Source organism: Phacochoerus africanus, chromosome 3 (assembly GCF_016906955.1).
Source record: "Phacochoerus africanus isolate WHEZ1 chromosome 3, ROS_Pafr_v1, whole genome shotgun sequence".
Classification (NCBI taxonomy): domain Eukaryota; kingdom Metazoa; phylum Chordata; class Mammalia; order Artiodactyla; family Suidae; genus Phacochoerus; species Phacochoerus africanus.
In genome coordinates, this window is record NC_062546.1 from 89,600,485 (window position 1) to 89,622,287 (window position 21,803).

Genomic DNA, 21,803 nt, shown 5'->3' on the forward strand with positions numbered 1-21,803 from the left:
CCCTCCCCTCCCCTCCCCACTCCATCTCCCAGTGTGTTTGGGGTTAAGTTAATATTCAGTGTTACACTATTTTGACTGTATAATATCGTTCAAGCCAAGGCATGTATTATGCTATGATTACATTTTCTTTTTCGTTAATGTTTGTTTTCCTGGAGGTAATAATTGCCTTGTCATTACTTTTATTGGTTTTCCATGTATTTGATAATTATTCCTTTTCAGACTTTTCATGCAGTCATAAACTCCCACTCAAAAGGGTCAGTTCCATCAGGCAATCTTTGGTTCCTTGTCACGTTCCCTGGTGCCTTTCCAGCACCTTCTCCTGCCCTGTTTATATGACTAGAGATGCTGCCTGTGTCACCCCTGGGCCCTGTGACATCACCTGTGAAGTGCCTGTGTTTTCCTGTGTTGGAGCCCTGTCGCCAAATCTTTCTTTTTTTTTTCTGTCTTTTTTTTAGGGCCGCACTTGAGACATATGGAAGTTCTCAGGCTAGGGGCCGAATCAGAGCTGCAGCTGCCAGCCTACACCACAGCCACAGCAATGGGGGATCCTTAACCCACTGAACAAGGCCTGGGATTGAACCCACATCCTTGGGGATACTAGTCAGGTTCATTATCGCTGAGCCACAACAGGAACTTCGAATCTCCTTTCTTGGTCTCTCATTGTGGTGGAGCTTGTCTTCACAGGTTCCTGAGAGAAGGTATGAAGGAGACACTTTAAGACTTTGCTTGCAGATGTCATTAGTCAGTCTCACTGTTGGCTAGTGTTTAGCTGGGCCTCAGAATGTCACAGGCAGGGCTGTTATTTTCATTTTTGGAAATTTCTTTCTTTCTTTTTCTTTCTTTCTTTCTTTCTTTCTTTTCTTTCTTTTTCTTCCTTTCCTTTCCTTTTCCTTCCTTCCTTCCTTCCTTCTCTCTCTCTCTTTCCTTCCTTCCTTCCTTCTCTCTCTCTCCTTCTTTCCTTCCTTCCTTCCTTCCTTCCTTCCCCTCCCTCCCTCCCTCCCTCCCTCTCTCTCTCTTTCTTTCTTTGTCTTTTTAGGGATGCATCCGAGACATATGGCGGTTCCCAGGCTAGGGGTCAAATCAGAGCTATAGCCACCAGCCTGTGCCACAGCCACAGCAACGTGGGATCCGAGCCACGTCTGCGACTTACACCACAGCTCATGGCAATGCCAGATCCTTAACCCATTGAGGGCAGGGATTGAACCCGAATCCTCATGAATACTAGTCAGGTTTGTTAACCACTGAGCCACAACGAGAACTCCTCTTTTTTTGAAATTCCAAAGCAGTATGTCTAGCGTGAACTATTTTCTTTCATCGTGATAGACACTCAGTCTGCAAACCCCTGCCCATCAATTCTGAGACTTTCTATTTTTTCTTTGGTACTCACCTTCTCTGTTCTCTTTTGAATTCCTGCTGGTCAGATGGTAGATCTTCTCCAATTTTCTCCACAGCTTCTCCAACTTTCCTATCTTTTTTCTCTTATTTTTTAATCCCTGTGTCTTTCAACTTTTGTTGAAAGAAACTTTTGTTCATTCCCAAGGTTTCTTTATTGCAGACTGTTCTTGTTTTTTGAGTAAGTACATTGTCTTCTCTGAGACTTTCTTTTATTCCCTGCACTCTCCTTTCTTCAAGTGTTTTGATTATTTCACCTGTCATTAGAGCCTGTCTTCTGATTTTTGGTAGTCTTTGTTTATTTATTTAAGAGTCAATCACTAAAAAGCGAATTGGCCTTTTTAGCTGACCTGTGGGCCTCTCCATAGCATGTTCAGGCAGAGACCAGGCTAGCTTGTTGAGAGATTGCCAGATGCCCATAATCTGAATCTTTTCTCTTGTGCTGGAAGGTTTCTCCAGAGAGGAATCTTCTGGTCTCCCAGATACCAGCATGTGGCGGGGAGGGAAAAGGGATTCCCCTTCATTCTTCTCTTTTAGTCTTGCTTTGCCTTCAGCTCTGCCTGAGGTTCCTAAGTGTAGATCCTCCCGTTGAGAATCTAGAAAGTAAGCCTCCAGTTTTCTGCAGGTGGGCGGGGGCATGCCTGATTGCTGGGGATGGGGTCTGACTCTGTTCCTCACGTGTACTGTCTGTCTTTCTGTCTGTAGTCCTGCCCCACCACCCGCCTCCAGAGGCATCTGGTGATTAGATCCCAAAGCTTCTGTGTTCTGCATAGCAAATTGGCTTGTTTTATTTGGCTTTCCTTCCTGCTGGTTTGGGCTTCTGCTTTCTTTGGTCTGCATTCATTTACCAAGTCTGTATGTGCCTGCTTGTCAGCTTCCACTGTTCTGCTGACACTCTCCTGTTCTCTTTGCCCTTCTGGCATGGTGTTTTTCATCCTTCCTGTCACATCAGTGTCTGAGGGGGCAACAAGGCACTGCCTTTCTTTAATGTGTCACAGTTAAGAGCCGTCTTCCCTCCTCTTCCTGTCCCCACTCCAGCACTCTGTCCACATTCTCCCTGGAGCTTCCTCAGCAGGGGCGTTCATTTGCCTGCACTGAACCGGTCTGCACAGTGAAGGGCAGCAGGCTGTGTATTCTCATGGGTATCGGAATGATAATTACAGCTTTTACTTACTATTTTCTTTCCTTGGCCTTTAAATGAATGGAGTGTTGTTGTCTGTCTTATCTTCTTGCTTTAAAATGATCCTGTGGCCTTTGGGCTGTGCTCCTTTCTGGTTGTTTTGTTTGTTTGTTTTGTTTTGTTTTTCCCCCATGCTAAAAAATTTTATTGAAATAGAGTTGATTTACAAGTTATGATCATTTCTCCTGTATGACAAAGGGATTCAGCTACACATATACACACATCCATTCTTTTCCAGATTCTTTTCCCATATAGATTATCACAGAATATTGATTGCATAGAGTTCCCTGTGCTGTACAGCAGGTCCCCATTGGCCAGGCATTCAATATACAGTGTGCCTGTGCCAATCTCAAATCCCCAGTTCACCCTTTCCCCCACCCCACCTGTCTCTTTTGGTAACCATAAGTTTGTTTAAAGTCTGTGAGTCTGTTTCTGTTCTGCATTAAGTTCATTTGTATCCTTTTTTTATTTTTTATTTTTTTTGTATTAAGATTTTTCTTTATTGAGTAGATTGTCAGTGTACCTCTCCTTAGCAGAAAAGAGAGACATAAATTTATTAAAGGACAGATTAATCAGGGAAAAACAATAAAGAGGGAAACAAAAGTTAACTTTACTCATATATTTGTATTTCTATTTTCAGTTCACATGTTTTTTTTTCTCTTAAATGATGCAATAATTATGTATCCTTTTTTTAGATTCCACATATAAGTAATATCATGTGATGTTTGTTTTTCACTGTCTAACTTCACTTAGTATCTCTAGGTCCCATCCATGTTGCTGCAGATGGCATTATTTTATTCCTCTTTATGGCTGAGTAATGTTCCATTGTGGGTGTGCGTGTATACCACATCTTCTTTATACAGCATATATATGGGTCTTGTTTTTGTATCCATTCAGCCAGTCTGTGTCTTTTGGTTGGAGCATTTAGTCCATTTACATTTAAGGTAATTATTGATATGTATGTTCTTATTGCCCTTTTGTTAATTGTTTTGGATTTGTTTTTGTTGATTTTCTCTGGCCCTTTATCTCTTGGCCTTTTTTCTTCCCTTTTGTTCTCTTCTCTTGTGGTTTGATGACTATCTTTAGTGTTGTGTTTGAATTGCATCTATTGTAGATTTTTGATTTATGGTAACCATGAGGCTTTGATATAGGAGTCTATATATACACACAAGATTGCTTTAAGTTGCTGGTCTCTTAATTGCAAATGCCTTTCCAGGATCCTGCATTTGTACCCTCCTCTTCTCACAATTGCTGCTTTTGGTGGCATATTTGTGTGAGGATGATTTCCTACCTTTACTGATGTTTGCCTTTACTGGTGAGCCTCCTCATTTGTAATTTTCTTCTTTCTAGTTGTGGCCTTTTCTTTCTGCCTAGAGAAGTTCCTTTAATATTTGTTGTAAAGCTGGTTTGGTGGCTCTGAATTCTCTTAGCTTTTGCTTGTCTATAAAGGTTTTGACTTCTCCTTCAAGAAAGCCTTGCTGGGTAGAGTAATCTTGGTTGCATTTTTTTTCCTTTCATCACTTTAAATATATCATGTCACTCCCTTATGGCCCGCAGAGTTTCTGCTGAAAAATCAGCTGATAACCTTACTGGGATTTCCTTGTATGTTATTTGTTGCTTTTCCCTAGCTGCTTTCAATATTTGCTCTTTGACTTTAACGTTGGTCAATTTGATTAATACATGTCTTGGTGTGTTTCTCCTTGGGTTTATTCTATATGGTATTCGTTGTGTTTCTTGGATTTGAGTGAGTGATTCCTTTCCTCTGTTAGGGAAGTTTACAGCTATTAGTTCTTCAAATATTTCCTCTGGCCCTTTCTCTCTCTCTCTTCTCCTTCTGGCACCCCTATAATGCAAATGTTGGGGCGTTTAAAGTTGTCCCAGAGTTCTTTTAGACTGTCCTCAATTCTTTTCATTCTTTTTTCTTTATTTTGTTCCACATCAGTGATTTCCACCAGTCTGTCTTCCACCTGGCTTTTTTGTTCTTCTGCCTCCTGTATTATGCTATTGTTTTCTTTTAGTGAATTTTTTATTTCAGCTATTGTGTTGATCATCTCTGCTTGTTGAATCTTTAAATCTTCTATTCCTTTGTTAAACGTTTCTTCTAATTCATCAATCCTTGCCTCTATTTTTTCCCCAAAATCTTGTATCATCCTTACTAGCATTACTCTAAAGTATTTTTCAGACCGGTTTCCTATCTCCACTTCACTTAGCTTTTCTTCTGAGGTTTTGTCTTGTTCCTTCATCTGGCTCATGTTTCTCTGACTTTTCATTTTGTAGAACTTTTTGTGTGGTCTCCTTTCTGCAGATTAGAGGGTTGTAGCCTCTCTTTCTTCTGGTGTATGCCTCTTTGTGGGTGAAGTTGATTGATATAGGGGCTTCCTGGTGGGAGGGACTGGTGCCTGCCCACTGGTAGGTGGAGCTGATTCTTATCTCTCTGGTGGGTGGGGCTTTGTCTCTGGGTGTGATTAGGGGCAGCCTATTTGCTGATGTGTGGAGCTGTGTTCCCGCCCTGTTTGTTGTCTGTCCTGGGGCTTCTCAGCCCTGATGGGCTTTTCCAAAATGGCAGCCTCAGGGGAGGTCACACAGATGATTATTCCCAGGACTCCCTCCTGCAATGTCCTGTCCCCACAGTGAGCCATGGCCACCCCTGCTGTCCTAGGAGACCCTCCAAGACCTCCCAGTGGGCTTGATCCAGATTCTTATAGGGTCCCTGCTTTGCCCTGTGATCCAGTGCACATGAAACTCTGTGTACCCTCCTAGAGTGAAGTCTCTGTCTCCCTGGGTCCTGTGGAGCCTGTGCTTAAGCCTCCCTGGCCTTCATTGCAAATGATCCGGGGGGTCCTCCTCCCAATGCCAGACCCCCAGGCGTGGGAACCCAATGTGGAGCTCCAAACTCTCACTCCTGTGGGAGAGCCTCTGCAATGTAGTTATTTTTCAGTCTGTGGGTCACCTACCGGGCAGTTATGGGATTGCTTATATCATGAAAGCACCCCTCCTTCCTTCTTCTTCTTTTTTTTTTTTTTGTCTTTTTGCCATTTCTTGGGCCGCTCCTGTGGCATATGGAGGTTCCCGGGCTAGGGGTCAAATAGGAGCTGTAGCTGCCAGCCTACGCCAGAGCCACAGCAACGCAGGATCTGAGCCGCATCTGCGACCTACACCATAGCTCACGGCAATGCCGGAACCTTGACCCACTGAGCAAGGGCAGGGATTGAACCTGCAATCTCATGGTTCCTAGTTGGATTCGTTAACCGCTGCGCCACGACGGGAACTCCTCTCCTACCTTCTTGATGTGACTTCGTCTTTGTCTTTGGATATAGGATATCTTTTTTGGTAGCTTCCAGTCTATTTTGTTGATGGTTGTTCAACAGTTAGTTGTAATTTTGGTGTTTTTGTTAGAGGAGGTGATCTTGAGTCCTTCTACTCTGGAGTCTTGTCTCTGTCAATTATGTTCAGTTTCCCATGTTCCCTTGCAGTCCTGTCCACATGTAACAAAGTCGGGATGGTCTTTCGCAGGATGCTGTTGCTGGCTCTGAATTAGTGACCAGTAAACTGTTCTTCCTTCCCTGTTTGTTTCTTGTCCTCTGTGCTGAGTCTAGTCTCACTGGCTCATGGGCACCCAATGGAGAGCTCATGCACCTGGCCCTTCAGACCATGATCCAGGAGCCCGAAAGCCTTTGTTTGTTTGTCTTTTTAGGGCTGTACCTGTGGCACATGGAAGTTTCCAGGCTAGGGGTCGAATCGGAGTTGTAGCTGATGGCCTACACCCACAGCCACATCAACACCAGATCTGAGTCACGTCTGCAACCTATACCACAGCTCATGGCAATGCTGGATCCTTAAGCCACTAGGCGAGGCCAGGGATGGAACCTGCGACCTCATGGATGCTAATCAGATTTATTTTTGTTGAGCTGTGATGGAAACTCCATGTGCTCCCTTTTGTAAAGTGGCCCTAGTGTGTGGCGGGAAGTCGCTGAGCTTCTGGTCAGTCTTGACCTTAATAAGAAGGGAACAGGGTCACTATAATACCTTGCAGAACAGACTCTGGGTTGTTTGGACGTGTGAGGTCATGGTGAGGGTCTGTTGCCGCTCCTTTGTATGGGTCTCTCCGTAGTGTTTCTGCACGATGGAGCCTTCCTAGGATAGACGTCTGGCAGGGTCCCTTTCCCTCTGACATGCTTTCAGGGTAGCTTGGGAGAGTCTGTGGTCTTCTAACACAACTTTGTTCCTCTCTAGGCCCTACATCTATGGTCCTACATCCCAGGGAGAAAGGATGCAGATTCTCCAGAATTTCAAGCACAACCCCAAAATCAACACCATCTTCATATCCAAGGTCTGTGGGGCAGTGGCAGCCCAGAGCCTGGGGCTCTCATGATTTCTATGCTGTGAACCACTGTTTGTTGAAGGAATGTCCTGTGTCACTTTTCATTCCCATGTGTCCAGGCTCTGGGGGCAGGAGTGTTGCCTTGGATAGCTCAGGAGAAGCAGGTTTAGGGCTTAAATGTAGCTTATCTTTGCCCCTATCTCAGGGAGTATGTGATCTGTAGTCATCTTGCTTGACTTGAGTTTTCCCATGTCTTTCTGGGATACAGGAATTTTAGGTTGTATTTTTTTTACCTGCTCTTGCAAAGCTGGGCACCTTGGTGAGGTTCTCCTTGGGGCATTACTGATTCCTGGGGGTCGTGGGCAGCCTTTGTCCTGGCTCCCAGTGTGCTTCATTATGGGTGGTGAATGTTGGCACAATGCATGCTTATGCAGGCCTAGCTTGTGATGGCTTTAATTTGCAGTTAGAGGTGGTGGCCCAGCAGTTCAGGGTAGTCATTCAGATTAGAAAAGACCCAAAGCCCTAGAGAAATGAGATTTGCCTATAAAGTAATCATGGCTGGGTCAGTAAGTACCAAGCTTTGATGTCTGTGTGTGGAAACCTTAATGGGTCGTTCCCACCCCCAAGCTCAGGAAGCCGCCCTGAGTCAGAATCTAGCCTGTGCAGGCAGTGGCCCCAAACTGGTCACATGTCTGACATGTGCTATTGGCCTCAGTGCCTCCAGATAAGATTATGGTTGGGTTTGTGCAGACCTGTTTCTGCAGCAGAAACTAAGACTTACTCCCAGAGTCTTTGTTGCCAAGGCTTTCTTGTCTGGGCCCCCAGGGACCCATCAGGCCTGTGGCAGAAATGGGGGTTGGGACGCTTCAGGACAGCTCTCAGGAGAGCACCAGATCCTAGGGGCCTGCCTGCATCTGAAGGACCCTGGTACATGCCGAGGAGGATAGTGATTGTTTGTCTAACTTACCTAAAGAGCATGTTTAAATTTGAGGCCAGTTTTTTTTTTTCATCCTTTTTGTCTCATTACATAAAAACCTTCCCGGAGTTCCCTGGTGGCTCAGTGGGTTAAGGGTCTTGTGTTGTCACTGCTGTGGCTCTGGTTATAGCTGTGGCACAGGTTCAGTCCCTGACCTGGGAACTTCTGCATGCCATGGGTGAGGCCAATAAATAAATAAATAAATAAATAAAACCCTTCCCAAAGTCACAGCTGTTTCATTTCTGCAGGTGGGTGACACATCATTTGATCTGCCAGAGGCAAATGTCCTCATTCAGATCTCGTCTCATGGTGGCTCCCGGCGGCAAGAGGCCCAGAGGCTTGGGCGGGTGCTCCGGGCAAAGAAAGGTACCTTCTGCTCCCAAAGCCTCTTCTTTCCAACCACCTTGGTCAGGAAGAGGGTCTGGCCAAGCTGCCTGTGTCCAGGAGGGCAAGCTGGGGCTCGTGGGCTCCTGCGCTCTGAAGGGAGGAGCAAGGCCCAAGGTCTCTACCTGCACTGCGGATCGGCATGCAGGTGTACTCCAGGGCAGCTGTCAGGAACTCACACTCTAAGCTGCGTGCTTGTGTTGGGAGGTAGAGGGGCCAGGGAAGCTGTGCTTAGTAGTGTAGACCTGGGAGGAAGAGCAGAACTTAGGCTCCAGCAGGAGTTCAGGAGCAGCTTGGGCAGCCACAGGTGCTCAACCCACTCAGTCTGGAGGGGTGGTCACCTCAGGGGGAGCAGGGGCATCAGGAGCTCAGTGAGTAAGGAAGCGGGAGGCAGGGGTCCCTGCTTGTTAACTGTGGTGAGAGCAGGGGTGATGTTGCTGCTAAGAGATGTCCTCTGGGGACCAGAACACACACCCTCCTGTCCTCAGGAAAGTCACTTAACGTAGGAAGAACCTGGACTGCTAGGATGTTTGAAGATGATGAGGTTAGTAGGTACGAGTGAGAATTATACTGTATGAGAGAATGTTTAGGAAGCAGCTAATTGATTGTGTTTAAAATGGAGACAGGGCAAGTTAGTAGGAATAGCAAACATGGACTTGGGCTGCAGCTCAGTGCTGCAACTTTGGGCACATAATCTGCCCTTTAAGCCTCAGTTTCCTATCCAGAGTCATAGTGACAGTCCTTATCTTGCTGGACAATTTTGAGGAATGAGACTACCTAACAGAGTATGGTAGGCTGCTGGATAGAGCTGACTGGTGTGTGTAGAAGTGATCCATTGCTTATCTTTATTCTTCATCACACACAGGAAAACCAAACCTAATTTGAAAACTCCTTTGAATTTGATTGGAATTTTATTTCTTAAAATACTATTTGACTCATCTTACAAGGCTAGTATTACCCTGATACCAGAGTCAGAAAAGTTTTCTGCAGAGAAGAAAATGACAGGGCAATATCCAATGACTACAGATGCAAAAATCCCCCATGAAATACTAGCAAACCACATTTAATAGGACATTAAAAGGATCATTCATCGTGATCAAGTGAGATTTATCCCTGGGATGCAAGGGTGGTTCAGCACATGCAAATCAATAAATGTGATACATCACATTGATATAATTAAAGAAAAAAATCTTATGGTCATTTTAATAGATGCAGAAAAAGCATTTAACAAAATCCAACATCTGTTCATGATAAAAACTCTTTAAAAATTAGGTATGGCTCAGTTCCTCTTGTGACTAGTATCCATGAGCATGTGGGTTCGAATTCCTGGCCTTACTCCATGAGTTAAGGATCCAACGTGAGCTATAGTGTAGGTCGCAGACACACCTTGGATCCCATGTTGCTGTAGCTGTGGCGTAGGCCGGCAGCTGCTGCTCTCATTTGATCTCTAGCCTAGGAACTTCCATATGCCGCAGATATGGCCCTAAAAAGCAGAACAAAAGATTTAAAAATTAGATATAGAAGGAATGTGCCTCAACGTAATAAAGACCTTATACGGGAGTTCAGTGGGATTGGCGGTGTCTTGGGAGTGCTGGGTCACAGGTCTGCTCCCTGGCCTGGCACGGTGGATTAAGGATCTGGCATTGCTACAGCTGCAGCTTAGTTCATGCCTGTGGTTCAGATCTGATCCCTGGCTCAGGAACTCCATATGCTGCAGGGTGGCCAAAAATGAAAAGAATAAAATAAGATAAAGACCTTGGAGTTCCCGCTGTGGCTCAGCGGTAACGAAACCGACTAGTATCCATGAGGATGAAGGTTCAAACCCTACCTTTGCTCAGTGGGTTAAGGACCTGTGAGCTTCAGTGTGGGTTGCAGATGCGGCTCGGGTATGGTGTTGCTGTGGCTGTGGCATAGGCTGGCGGCTGTAGCTTAGATTCAACCCCTAGCCTGGGAACTCCCTATGACAAGGGTGTGGCCCTAAAAACACACACACACACAGAAAGACTTCATGCCCATCATATTTAATGGTGAAATTGAAAGCACGTCCCCTAAGATCACTCTTACCACTTCTATTCAACATGGTACTAGAGATCCTAACAAAAGCAGGTAGGTAAGAAGATAAAAGGCATCAGAATTAGGAAAGAGGGAGTTCCCGTCGTGGTGCAGTGGTTAACAAATCCGACTAGGAACCATGAGGTTGCAGTTCCTGTCGTGGCGCAGTGGTTAACGAATCCCACTAGGAACCATGAGGTTGCGGGTTCGGTCCCGGCCCTTGCTCAGTGGGTTAACGATCCGGCGTTGCCGTGAGCTGTGGTGTAGGTTGCAGACGCAGCTCGGATCCCGCGTTGCTGTGGCTCTGGCGTAGGCCGGTGGCTACATCTCTGATTGTTCCCCTAGCCTGGGAACCCCCATATGCTGCGGGAGCAGCCCAAGAAATGGCAAAAAGACAAAAAAAAAAAAAGAATTAGGAAAGAAGTAAAAATTTCTCTATTTGTAGATGACATGAGTTTATACAAAGAAAATCCTAAAGACTTCACAGAAAAACATATATATATTCAGTGAATTCAATAAAGTTCTAGGATACGAAATTAACATACAAAAATCAGTAGTATTTCTATATGCTAACAACAAATTATCTTTTAAAAAAAGAAATAAAATGATCCCATTTGTAGTAGCATCAAAAGCTATAAAATACTTAGGAATAAATTTAACCAAGGAGGTAAAAGCACTCTACACTGAAAACTATAAGACTGTTGAAAGGAACTGAAGACACAAATGGGAAATATCCTGTGTTTGTGGATTGGAAGAATTAATATTTAAAATATCCATACTTCCCAAAGCCATCTATAGATTCAAGGCAGTCCATATCAAGACTACAATGGCATTTTTTAGAGGAGTAAAAATAATAGTCCTAAAATTTATATGGAACTGCGAAAGATCCCGTATAGCCCAAAGCAATTCTGAGAAACAGCAAAGAGAGAGGTGTCATACTTCTAAGTTGCATTTTTAAACTGGTCATCAAAAAGTATGTTACCAGCATTCAAACAGACATAGAACAATGGAACAGAATCCAGAGCCCAGAGATAAACCCCTGCTTGTAAGGTCAACTAGTATTTGACAAGAAAGCCAAGAATACCCAGTGGAGAAAAGACAGTCTCTTTAATAAATGGTGCTGGGAAAACTGGACATCCACACGTGTAAAAGAAGGAAAATAGACCCCTATCTTAAACCGCTTACAAAAATTAACCCAAAGTGGGTTATAGACTTAAATGCAAGACTGGAAACCTTAAAAAAAACTCCTAAAGGAAAGCATAGGAAAAGTGCTCCTTGACATGGATCTTGGCAATGTTTTTTTGGATATTAAACCTAAACCATAAGCAACAAAATAAACGGTAAGTGGACTACATCAAGCTAAAAAGCTTCACAGCAAAAGAAATGATTGACAGAATGAAAAAGCAACGTATGGAATGGGAGAAAATATTTGCAAATCCTATATCTGGTTAATACCGAAAATTTATAAAGACCTCATATACCACTCAGTAACAAAAAAACAAACAGTCCAATTAAAAACTGGGCAAAGGACTTGAACAGACATTTTCCCAAAGAAGATATACAAGTAGTTTGCTGGTGGCTCAGCAGGTTAAGGATCTGGTGTTGTCGCTGCGCTTACAGCTCCGGTGCAGTTAGATCCCTGGCCCCAAAACTTCTGCATGCCTCAGGTGCAGCTAAACAGAAAAACAAAAAACCTGAAGATATACAGGTAGCCAACAGGTACATGAAAAGGTGCTTAACATCACTAATTATTAGAGAAATGCAAATCAGAACCACAGTGAGATCACTTCACACCATTAGAATGGTTATTATCAAAAAGTCTAGGTAACTAATGCCTGCAAGGATGTGCAGGAAAAGGTACCCTTGTGTACTTCTGGTGGGAAGGTAAATTGCTGCAGCCACTGTGGAAAACAGTATGGAGGTGCCTCAAAAAATTAAACATAGAATTGCCATATGGGAGTTCCTTTTGTGGCTCAGCAGAAATGAATCTGACTAGTATCCATGAGGATGCAGGTTCAATCCCTGGCCTTGCTCAGTGGGTTAAGGATCCTGCATTGCTGTGGCTGTGGTGTAGGCTGGTAGCTACAGCTCTGATTCGACCCCTAGCCTGGGAACTTCCATAGGCCATGAGTGTGGCCCTAAAAAGCAAAAAAAAAAAAAAAAAAAGATCCAGCAATCCCACTTCTGGGTGTCTGACAGAAATGGAGTCACTATGCCAAAGGGCCATGTCCCATGTTGATGGCAGTGCTACAATAGCCAGGACACAGTAGCAGTCTGAGTGCTTGTCAGCAGGTGAATGAAGAATGTGTGGTATGCATGCACATGTGTTTCTATGTGATACTCAGCCATAAAGGACATCCTGCCATTGGTGACGGCATGGATGGACCTTAAGGGCATTATGAGACAGAGAGAGACAGATAAGTCATGATTGCGCTTTCATGTGGAATCTACCAAAAAAAAACAACAACAACAACAATAACCTAATAGAAAAAGGTAACAAATTTGTGGTTACCAGGGATGGGGGCATTGGGAGTGGAGGCGTTGGGCAAAGGTGTTCATCAGGTATAGACTTGCAGTGGAAGGTGCAATGTGCTGGGGTGGGAGTACAACAGGACTGCAGGGAACACCGTTGGGTGGACTCATTTGCTCAGAGTACGTCTGGGAGAGTCTCACCATAGGGTATTCATATGGAGTGATGGATGTTAACTAGACTTACTGAGGTAATCATTTCATAGTATGTGTGAGACAAATCGGTATTCTGTGTACCTTAAACTTAGATGGCACTATATATCAGTTTTATCTCAGTATAATTGAAAGGAAGAAGAAAGAGAAAATACTTGATGTAAGAGCTCTTTTTAGACAAGGAAACAACTGAATTCAGAGGTAGCACACAAATACTTACTGTGAAGCAAAAATATTTAGATTTTCCTAAGGATCAGGTTTTATAGGCTGCAATATTTTCTGTCCTAGTTTCAATGGTAATTTTCTAGTTACCGGGTTTTTTTTCTCAGCGTTTTTTTTATTTTTTTTTTTTTTAAGTATCTTTAACATAATGTTTTCAAAAGGGTTTTATCCTTTTAGTACTTTTTCCTTTTGTATTGCTGGATAATATCCCACTGTATGGGCATGTGACTTTTTATTTTTATTTTTTTTATTTTTGGCTGCTGTGAGGCATATGGAGCTCCTGGGCCAGGGATCAGATCGAGCAGAAGTCGAAACCTAAACTGGATTCTTAACTGACTGTGCTGGGCCAGGGATTAAAACCCCTGTCCCAGGGCTCCCAAGACACCACCAATCCTGTGCACCACTGTGGGATCTCCAGCATGCCACTTTTTCAAATCCATTTGTCTGACTATGGACATTTGGGTTGTTTCCACTTTTTGGCTCTTAGAATAATGCTATTATGAAATTCATGTGCAAATTTTGTGTGAATATATGTTTTTGTTTTTTGTTTTTTTTTGTCTTTTGTCTTTTTTTGTTGTTGTTGTTGTTGCTATTTCTTGGGCCGCTCCCTCGGCATATGGAGGTTCTCAGGCTAGAGGTTGAATCGGAGCTGTAGCCACCGGCCTATGCCAGAGCCACAGCAACGCGGGATCTGAGCCGCGTCTGCAACCTACACCACAGCTCACGGCAACGGCAACGCCGGATAGTTAACCCACTGAGCAAGGGCAGGGACCAAACCCGCAACCTCATGGTTCCTAGTTGGATTCGTTAACCACTGAGCCACGACGGGAACTCCTGAATATATGTTTTTAATTTTCTTGGGTGTATATTGGAGTGGAATTGTTATAGTAAACTCTGTTACAGTAAACTCTGTTTAACATCTTAATAAACTGCCAGACTGTTTCCACAGAGGATTTCGGTTCTCCCCAGCAATGTAACCATCTTCTTTGGTTCTAGCCATCCTAGTGTGTGCCAGGTAGTACTTTGTCCTGGGTTGTTTTTCTGTTTGTTTGTTTGTGTTTTTAGGGCCACACCTACATCATATGGAAGTTCCCAGGCTAGGGGTTGAATTGGAGCCATAGCTGCCGGCCTACACCAGAGCAACACCAGATCTGATCCGCATCTGTGATCTACACCACAGGTCACTGTAATGCCAGATCCTTAACCCACTGAGCAAGTGTAGGGATTGAACCTGCATCCTCATGGCTATTAGTAGGGTTCATTACCTCAGAGCCCACAATAGGAACTCCTTGTCCTGGTTTTGATTTGCATTTACCTGATGACTAATGTTATTGAGCTTTTTTCATGTGCTCATTGGCACGTGAATCTACTTTTTGTATCTTGTTAGGAGAAATGTCTCTTCAGAGCCTTCATCCTTTTTATAATTGGCTTGTTTTTTCATATTGGGTTGTAATAGTTTTTTACATGGCCTAAATACAAACCCCTTATCAGATATATGCTTTGTAAACATTTTACCTAATTCTGTGGGTTGTCTTTTCACTTCCTTGATGATGTCCTTTGAAACACAAAAGTTTTTAATTTTGATGAATCAGGGCAGTGACCCTCTGATTGCAGAGCTCTCCCACTGCGTGGTTGCTTTCTGGCCCTTGTCCCTGGCATTCTAAGCTGGTTTGTCCTCCCTGCCTCCCCCAGGGATGGTTGCAGAGGAGTACAATGCCTTCTTCTACTCGCTGGTCTCCCAGGACACACAGGAGATGGCTTACTCAACCAAGCGCCAGAGGTTCTTGGTAGATCAAGGTTACAGCTTTAAGGTACGTATCCGTTGGTCTCTGGTCAGAGTAGGACCTCGGCTTTTTTTGTACCCAGTCCTCTGGAGAAGTAGGAGCCATGTCATCATAAACATAGAATAGTCTCAGGCAGGCACACAGCAGCTGGGGTCCAGCAGCCCTGCTCAGACTCCCTCTGTCAATGCGTGAGTCGTGGGGCCTTCTGCTGCTCTCTCCTGCCTCCAGCTTCTCCCAGTGGATAGGTGGAGGAGGGGGCCTCTGATGCAAGATCAGGTCGTTAACTCTTTATGGTTGCCTTATAAAAAGAACATTAGATGTTGGTGGGAAAATGTGCTGGCCTAGGATTTGGGATGCCAAGGTACTGTAGCCATCACTGTGCTAGTCTGAGCCCTGGGGTTTTACTTTCTTGGGGAACCCTTCCAGGTAGCTGGCAGAGCTCTGCGTTTAGTTGTCTGCTGAGCCTGGCCCCAGGGGGCTGCCAACATCAGAACCATGTATATATGTCTGGTCTTCCAGCAACCAGGAAATTCTGAAGCTCTGGCCAACTTCCATTGGCTGAGCCATTTGCTTTCTTTTGTTGACACAGATAGGATTTATTTATTATGTCAGGATTCAATGTCTCAGAAGGTTTTTATTAGTGGGGGTGTGCAGAGATGTTGGAAACAGGGGACTACCTGGACATCTTAGAGCGTGGAGGTTCCCAGGTTCTTGATTTGTGAAGGATCATAGGCTGCCTTTTCGGATACTTTAGATTGTGTCTTTTCCACATCGGTTTAGGGAGCTGATAGAGTTCCCTTTATTAGCCTTAGGGAGAAAACAGGGGCAGTGACGCTTTCCAGACTTCTTGTGCTGAGTGAGCTCTAGCTCAGGACACTTGGGACAGTTTTTTGGAGGATTTTCATTGTGACCTTTCTGTCCATCTGTGAAATGCTGTGCTGATAACAGCATTCATAGCTTCCAATTCCTGGGAGAGTTGTCTGGGTAAGAGAAGCAGCAGATCCGAAGGTGCTCTGGGTGCCTGAGCCCATGGCTTTCTGTTCTAGTCGGGCCCCCCTGGCTGGGAGCACCAGCTTAGAGTTCCCCGAGTCACCACCTTGGAGTTCCAGGAGTGGTGATGAAGCCAAGGCAAGGCTGTCCCATGTCTGGTCCACGTCAGTGGCCACCTGAAGGGCTTGGATCCTTCCTTCTTAGGACTTTCTTTTAATTAAAATGGTGAGAAGAACGAGAGAAAGCGTTCCCTTTACATAATCAATCCAAGCTTTCTTCAGGGATGGGTAGGCCTTGTAGTAAGTTATCTCCAAAGAAATGAAAACCTAATCTCTCTCCACTGTGCTATTAACTTGTTCTTTTAGGAAAAAAATCTTTGAAATCCATTCTCAGGATGCTGTCATTTGTCAGTGCTCTGTCCTGCTGGAAGCCTTGGGTGTCAGGCCTGGAAGTGAAGGCGTTGTGGGACAGCAAGCCTTGTCTTTGCCTAGGTCCCCTCCTTTACCTGTGCAAGATGGGGAACAGCCAAAATGGTGGGCTTGAGGTTGCCAAGGTGCCTGTTTTTGCTCTTCTGTAAGCAGTGGTTATCTTGCTGTATGGGGAGCAGATTTCTTTAGAATTCCTAAGTCTCCTGCCATGCAGTCCTTAGTTGAGCCCCTGGTTAGTGGCAGCTCCTGGGGCTGTCTCTGCACTGCCAAAGAGGAGCCTCCATTGTTACCACCTGCTCTACTGGGCCTGGGAGGGAAGTGACCAGACCAGGTCAACCTAGGAGAAGGTGGGATAGGGCCGAGGGAGAGAACAAGAGGGTTCTGCCTGCAGGTGATCACAAAGCTTGCAGGCATGGAGGAGGAGGAGTTGGCATTCTCGACAAAAGAGGAGCAGCAGCAGCTCTTACAGAAGGTGCTGGCAGCCACTGACCTGGATGCTGAGGAGGAAGTGGTGGCAGGGGAATTTGGCTCCAGATCCAGCCAGGTGAGTGAGCGGGTGAGGCTCTTGATGGCATTTCTCCCGAAGGACATAGACACACATACACATGCACAGTTTGCGTGTGTGTGTGTGTATTTTCGTCTGTATGGTATTTTTAATAACCTGGAAAACACGGAGAATAGTAGGAACTACCTGTTGCTGTTTTGTGCGTCTGTCTGGCTTTAGGTGTGTGAGCCCCGCGGTGGCTGTAGTCAGTCCGTGCTTTATTCACAACAGTCTGGCGTAGTGTTTGGCACTTTGACGTTAGAACCCAGGGTACCAGAGGTGACCCAGACTTGCTAGGGTATTAGCGGGAAGGAGCGTGACGCACCTAGGGCTGCCACTCTTGGCCTTGGGCGAGTCCCCTAATCTCTGACTTCCTCCTCAGTGATGAAACTGCACCTTCTTGCCTGCGGGATGGGTCTGAGACAGTTCATGTTGTAGTTTCAGCACATACTTTGAAAAATTTAGACTTCTCTAAAAGTGCTCAACTCTTCAGCTATTCTGCAAATACTGATTAGTTGCCTGCTGTTGTGCCAGGCGAATGTAACACAGTGTAACTGATGAAGAATTCTTACCAGGCCTCTCTAAGGAGAGTAGAGTTTATTTATTTATTTATTTTTGTCTTTTTAGGGGCGCACTAGCAGCATATAGAGGTTCCCAAGCTAGGGGTCCAATCAGAGCTCTAGTCGCCAGCCTACACCACAGCCACAGCAATGCCAGATCTGAGCCATGTCTGTGGCCTACACCACAGCATACAGCAATGCTGGATCCTTAACCCACTGAGCGAGGCCAGGGATCGAACCTGCAACCTCATGGTTCCTAGTCAGATTTGTTTCCGCTGTGCCACGATGGGAACTCCAGAGAGTACAGTTTAATCAGATGCTTTTGAAACTGAGCTGATTTTAAAGGCACAAGGTGAGCAATGGCTGGAACAGGCAAGAGAGAGGTAGCGTCAGCAGGGAGGTGCCACCCTCCCTGCAGCTTCAGGCTGCAGTGAGACCTTTCTGTCCCCAAACCTGGGGGCTGCCTCTCCCAGGCAGTCTCCATAGGAGCCCCAGGGAAAGCTTTTTCTGAGTGTGTCCCAAGGTGATGTGTGATCAGTTCCACCTCCAATAGGTCACCTGAGGTCAGGCTGTGTGAGGTGCTGCTTCAGGGCTGTCTGTGTACAGGGAAGCTGGAGCTGAGAGCCTGGGTTCAAGTCCTGTCTTTTTAAGAATTGTGTGACCTTGGGCAAGTTATTTAATTTCTCTGTGCCTCAGTTTCTTCCTCTGTAAGACGGAGATTATAATGCTTGGGAGGACTTGGTAAGTTAAGACATGTAAACAAGGATAAGCTGCTTAGAACACTGCCTGAGACATAGTAAGTGGTCAGTAAATGTTACTGTAAAAACAATAAAAGCTATGAAGCTTATGCATTTATGAAACATACTGTGATTATAAATGTTTTGGGAGAGTCTTTCCCCATGGACACTAATGCTGGGCTGTGTCCCCTGCAGGTTTCTCGGCGCTTTGGCACCATGAGTTCCATGTCTGGGGCCGATGACACGGTGTACATGGAGTACCACTCAGCCCGGAGCAAGGCAGCCACCAAGCACGTGCACCCGCTTTTCAAGCGCTTCAGGAAGTGACGCCCACAGGGTCATGTGCTAGACGTTCGGCTCTGTCAGTAGCATCAGCTAACCAGTCTAGACTCAGTATCTATGGACTGTTGAAGAAAATGCATCAAGAGCTTGAGTCTGTCTTCACGGGTCATCTAGATTTAAAAGTGGAAGTTGGTGGGACTATATATATATATATTTTTTTTTGGGGGTTTTTTTAAGACTACTTTTCAAAATTGTTGGGGAGGTCATTCCTGTATATAAAAATTTGTAATACTTAAGTGTATTTTTCTTGATGTTCTCCTGAATAAACAGCAGTCGGACATTTAACCAACCTCCATATGGATGTCCTTCTGCCTTGTCACAGGGTGCTAGAGGACGGCATCAAGGTCCTGTTTGGCGCAGGCCCAGAGGAGGAGGATGGGCCATCTGTGGGGAGCAGAGAGAGGAGAAGAGACTTGCCTTCAGGTGTGAAATGTTGCCAGGCCCTGGGGAACTGGGCGGCTGAGTGGCTGGGTGGGGTGAGCAAGGAGCTCAGCAGTTTGCAGTGCTGTCTGGAGGGCTCGGTGGAAGGTACCCACAACTGCAGGTCCCCTCAGTGACCTGAAGGCATCACCTTCTTAGGGAGCCACAGTGCACAAGCTCCTGGGGGTTGATCTTCTGAGAGACAACGATCTCTTATTTCTTTCCCAAGAACATTGTTGATGTTGCTGGGAGGCCAGCGTCCTCTTCCAGCAGCAATTTAGTACCCTTGGATTTTGACAGTTGGCTCCTTTATTCTGAAAGATGTCTGGGATTTTTTTCTCTTGTTCCTGGTATGAAAGAAAAGTGGTTACAGAAAAGACATACAAGGCAAGTGCCAAGGAGTCGTAGGTCACAGAGAGGCACCTGTTATTTTCAGGAGACAGAGGCCCCTGACCCTGGAGCCACTCATGCCTGCAGCTCAACAGCAGCATTCCAGGTCAGTCCAGGTTAGCAGTGCCACTCTCGAGGCTGCCACCCACCAGTGGGCAGAGGACCATGTTCATTTTGTCCAGATGTTTTAGGGCAAGAGCCTCCTTCCATGAATTCCCCTTCCCTGAGCTGGCCTTTTGGGGATGTGCACTGTCACAGTCTAGCCAGCAGTTGGTGCTGCTGTCTCGCAGACCCTGGAAGTGGTCCTGGGCAGCCAGACCCAAGGCCTGTGCTTGGACACATCCGTGCTGCAGTCTCCTGCAGACCTGCCCGTCACCCACCCAGGGTGGCATCTGGATGTTTCAAACTTGATAGAACCATTATTATTTCCAGATCTGTATACTGTCAGAGCTTTGTAATACTCAAGCAATACCAAACACTTGCTGTATTTTCATGTCTGTCCTTCTGCTCACTGTTTTCTTGTTCTCTACCTGTCTATGGATAGTGGCTAAATTTTACCCAAGCCTGTTGGTCCTGGAAAGCAGGGTCTGTTAGAGAAATCCCTCATCTTTTGTGTTCTGGAAAGTGCTTACTGCAAAGACCCACCTTTCCCCACATGTTAGGGAGGACTCACAGGCACCCTTCTTGTTGGCCAGTGACAAGCCAGATACAGCCCTTCCAAACTCCCTCTCTTTGCCTCACACAAGTAGCCCAATGGCTTGTCCCCATGGATCAGTTACAAAATGTTTGTTAACGAAATCCTGGTGAAGACTGTCTCCTTCTACAGACCCTACGATCTTGGCCCACCCACAGCTGGCAGCCCCCTGAGAACAGGCAGGGGCAGAGTCAGACCCTGTCTGATGCACCGTCCGACCAGGCCACTCCCATTCGCCCAGTCCTCAGGTCCTCCTGGTTTCCTCCTCCCCATGAAAGGAAGACTTTTCTCTGTCCTCCTGGTGTAACAGTGCCCCCCTTTGCAGTATCCCTTTCAAATAAAGTCTCCTTACTAAGTCTGTGTTAGTTTTTCGATACCATGTAACAAATTCCTGTTTATTCTCTGAAAGTAAGCTGAGATACCATCTCTAGGAAGCCTAGCTCTTGCTCCTGCTGGCAGCAGTATTCCCTCTCCTGTGCTGTGTCCTTTGTGTTGTCCCCCACCCCCCTTTTTTTTCTTTTCTTTTTTAATGGCCACACCTGCAGCATATGGAAGTTCCTGGGCTAGGGATTGGACCTGCGCCTCCATAGCCACCCAAGCTGCTGTAGTCAGATTCTAAACCCACTGTGCCACAGCATGAACTTTTTTTTTTTTTTTTCATTTTTGGTTTTTGCATTTGTATCCTGTTTGATCTCTCTGTACCCCAGTATCTAGCAGACACAGGTACCCAGTGAGCTACTACTGAATTGGACTCTTTTCAAAGTATGGACTTAAATGGTACACAATAATACTGCCTGCTTGCATCTGGAGGGAAGTTGTGAGTGAACTGCTCCCTGGTAACCATCTACCTATTCTCCCTTCCTCCTGTCTTTTCCCTGAGCCAGACCTCACACCCCATAGTGGATGGTATGGAAGCTCTCATACTAAATAGGAGAGCTGCACAGAGATGTAGAAAGATGTGCTTAGGCTTCCACTGAGCACTGGTCAGCATATGCACATGAAAAAGTTACCCAAGACTGGCAAGGAGCCGCATGAAAGGGTTGGGGGAGCTCACCAAGGGCCTGGATGGTTCCTTTTCCCACCAGGCAGAATGAAAATCCTCAGTTCAGAGCAAGGTTTTGCTTCAGTCCTGGGTTAGACCTAAACTAATGTTGCATGAGTCCTAACAAAATTTGAAGCAAGTCCCAAAAGAATGCAACTTTGCAAGTAACTTACCACATTCCAAAACAAAACTTACTGTTACAGTACATTACGTTTAGATGTTTTGGTCTTTTTTGTTTTGTTTTGTTTCTGTTTTTTGTTTTTTGCTTTTTAGGGCCTCACCCACAGCATATGGAGGTTCCCAGGCTAGGGGTGGAATGGGAACTGCAGCTGCTGGCCTACACCACAGCCACAGCAACGCAGGATCCGAGCAATGTGTGCAACCTACACCACAGCTAACGGCAATGCGGGATCCTTAACCCACGAAGCAAGGCCAGGGATCCTCATGGATGCTAGTCAGATCTTTAACTGCTGAGCCGTAATGGGAACTCCTGTTTGGTCTGTTTTGAGTTAATTTTTGTACATGGCGTGCGGTAGGAGTGCACCTTCATTCTTTTGCATGTGAATATCCAGTTGTCCAGCAGCATTTGTTGAAAGGACTGTTTGCTCCCTATTTAACTGTGTTGGCACTCTTACAAAAAGCAAATTGACTGTAGATGAATGG

The 21,803-nt window shown here is 45.5% G+C and overlaps 1 protein-coding gene across 2 annotated transcripts in view; it reads left to right on the forward strand.

Annotated features, from left to right (window-relative positions):
* The window catches only part of ERCC3 (ERCC excision repair 3, TFIIH core complex helicase subunit), a 36,601-nt gene extending 16,148 nt beyond the window's left edge, over positions 1-20,453 (forward strand). For both annotated transcript variants that reach the window (XM_047772125.1, XM_047772126.1), the window contains 5 exons: positions 6,806-6,902; positions 8,118-8,235; positions 14,902-15,020; positions 16,803-16,955; positions 18,448-20,453. In XM_047772125.1, coding sequence (XP_047628081.1) covers positions 6,806-6,902; positions 8,118-8,235; positions 14,902-15,020; positions 16,803-16,955; positions 18,448-18,579 — 619 coding nt within the window. In that variant the 3' untranslated portion in view covers positions 18,580-20,453. The remainder of the gene's footprint in view (positions 1-6,805; positions 6,903-8,117; positions 8,236-14,901; positions 15,021-16,802; positions 16,956-18,447) is intronic.
* The last annotated feature ends 1,350 nt before the right edge of the window (positions 20,454-21,803 follow it).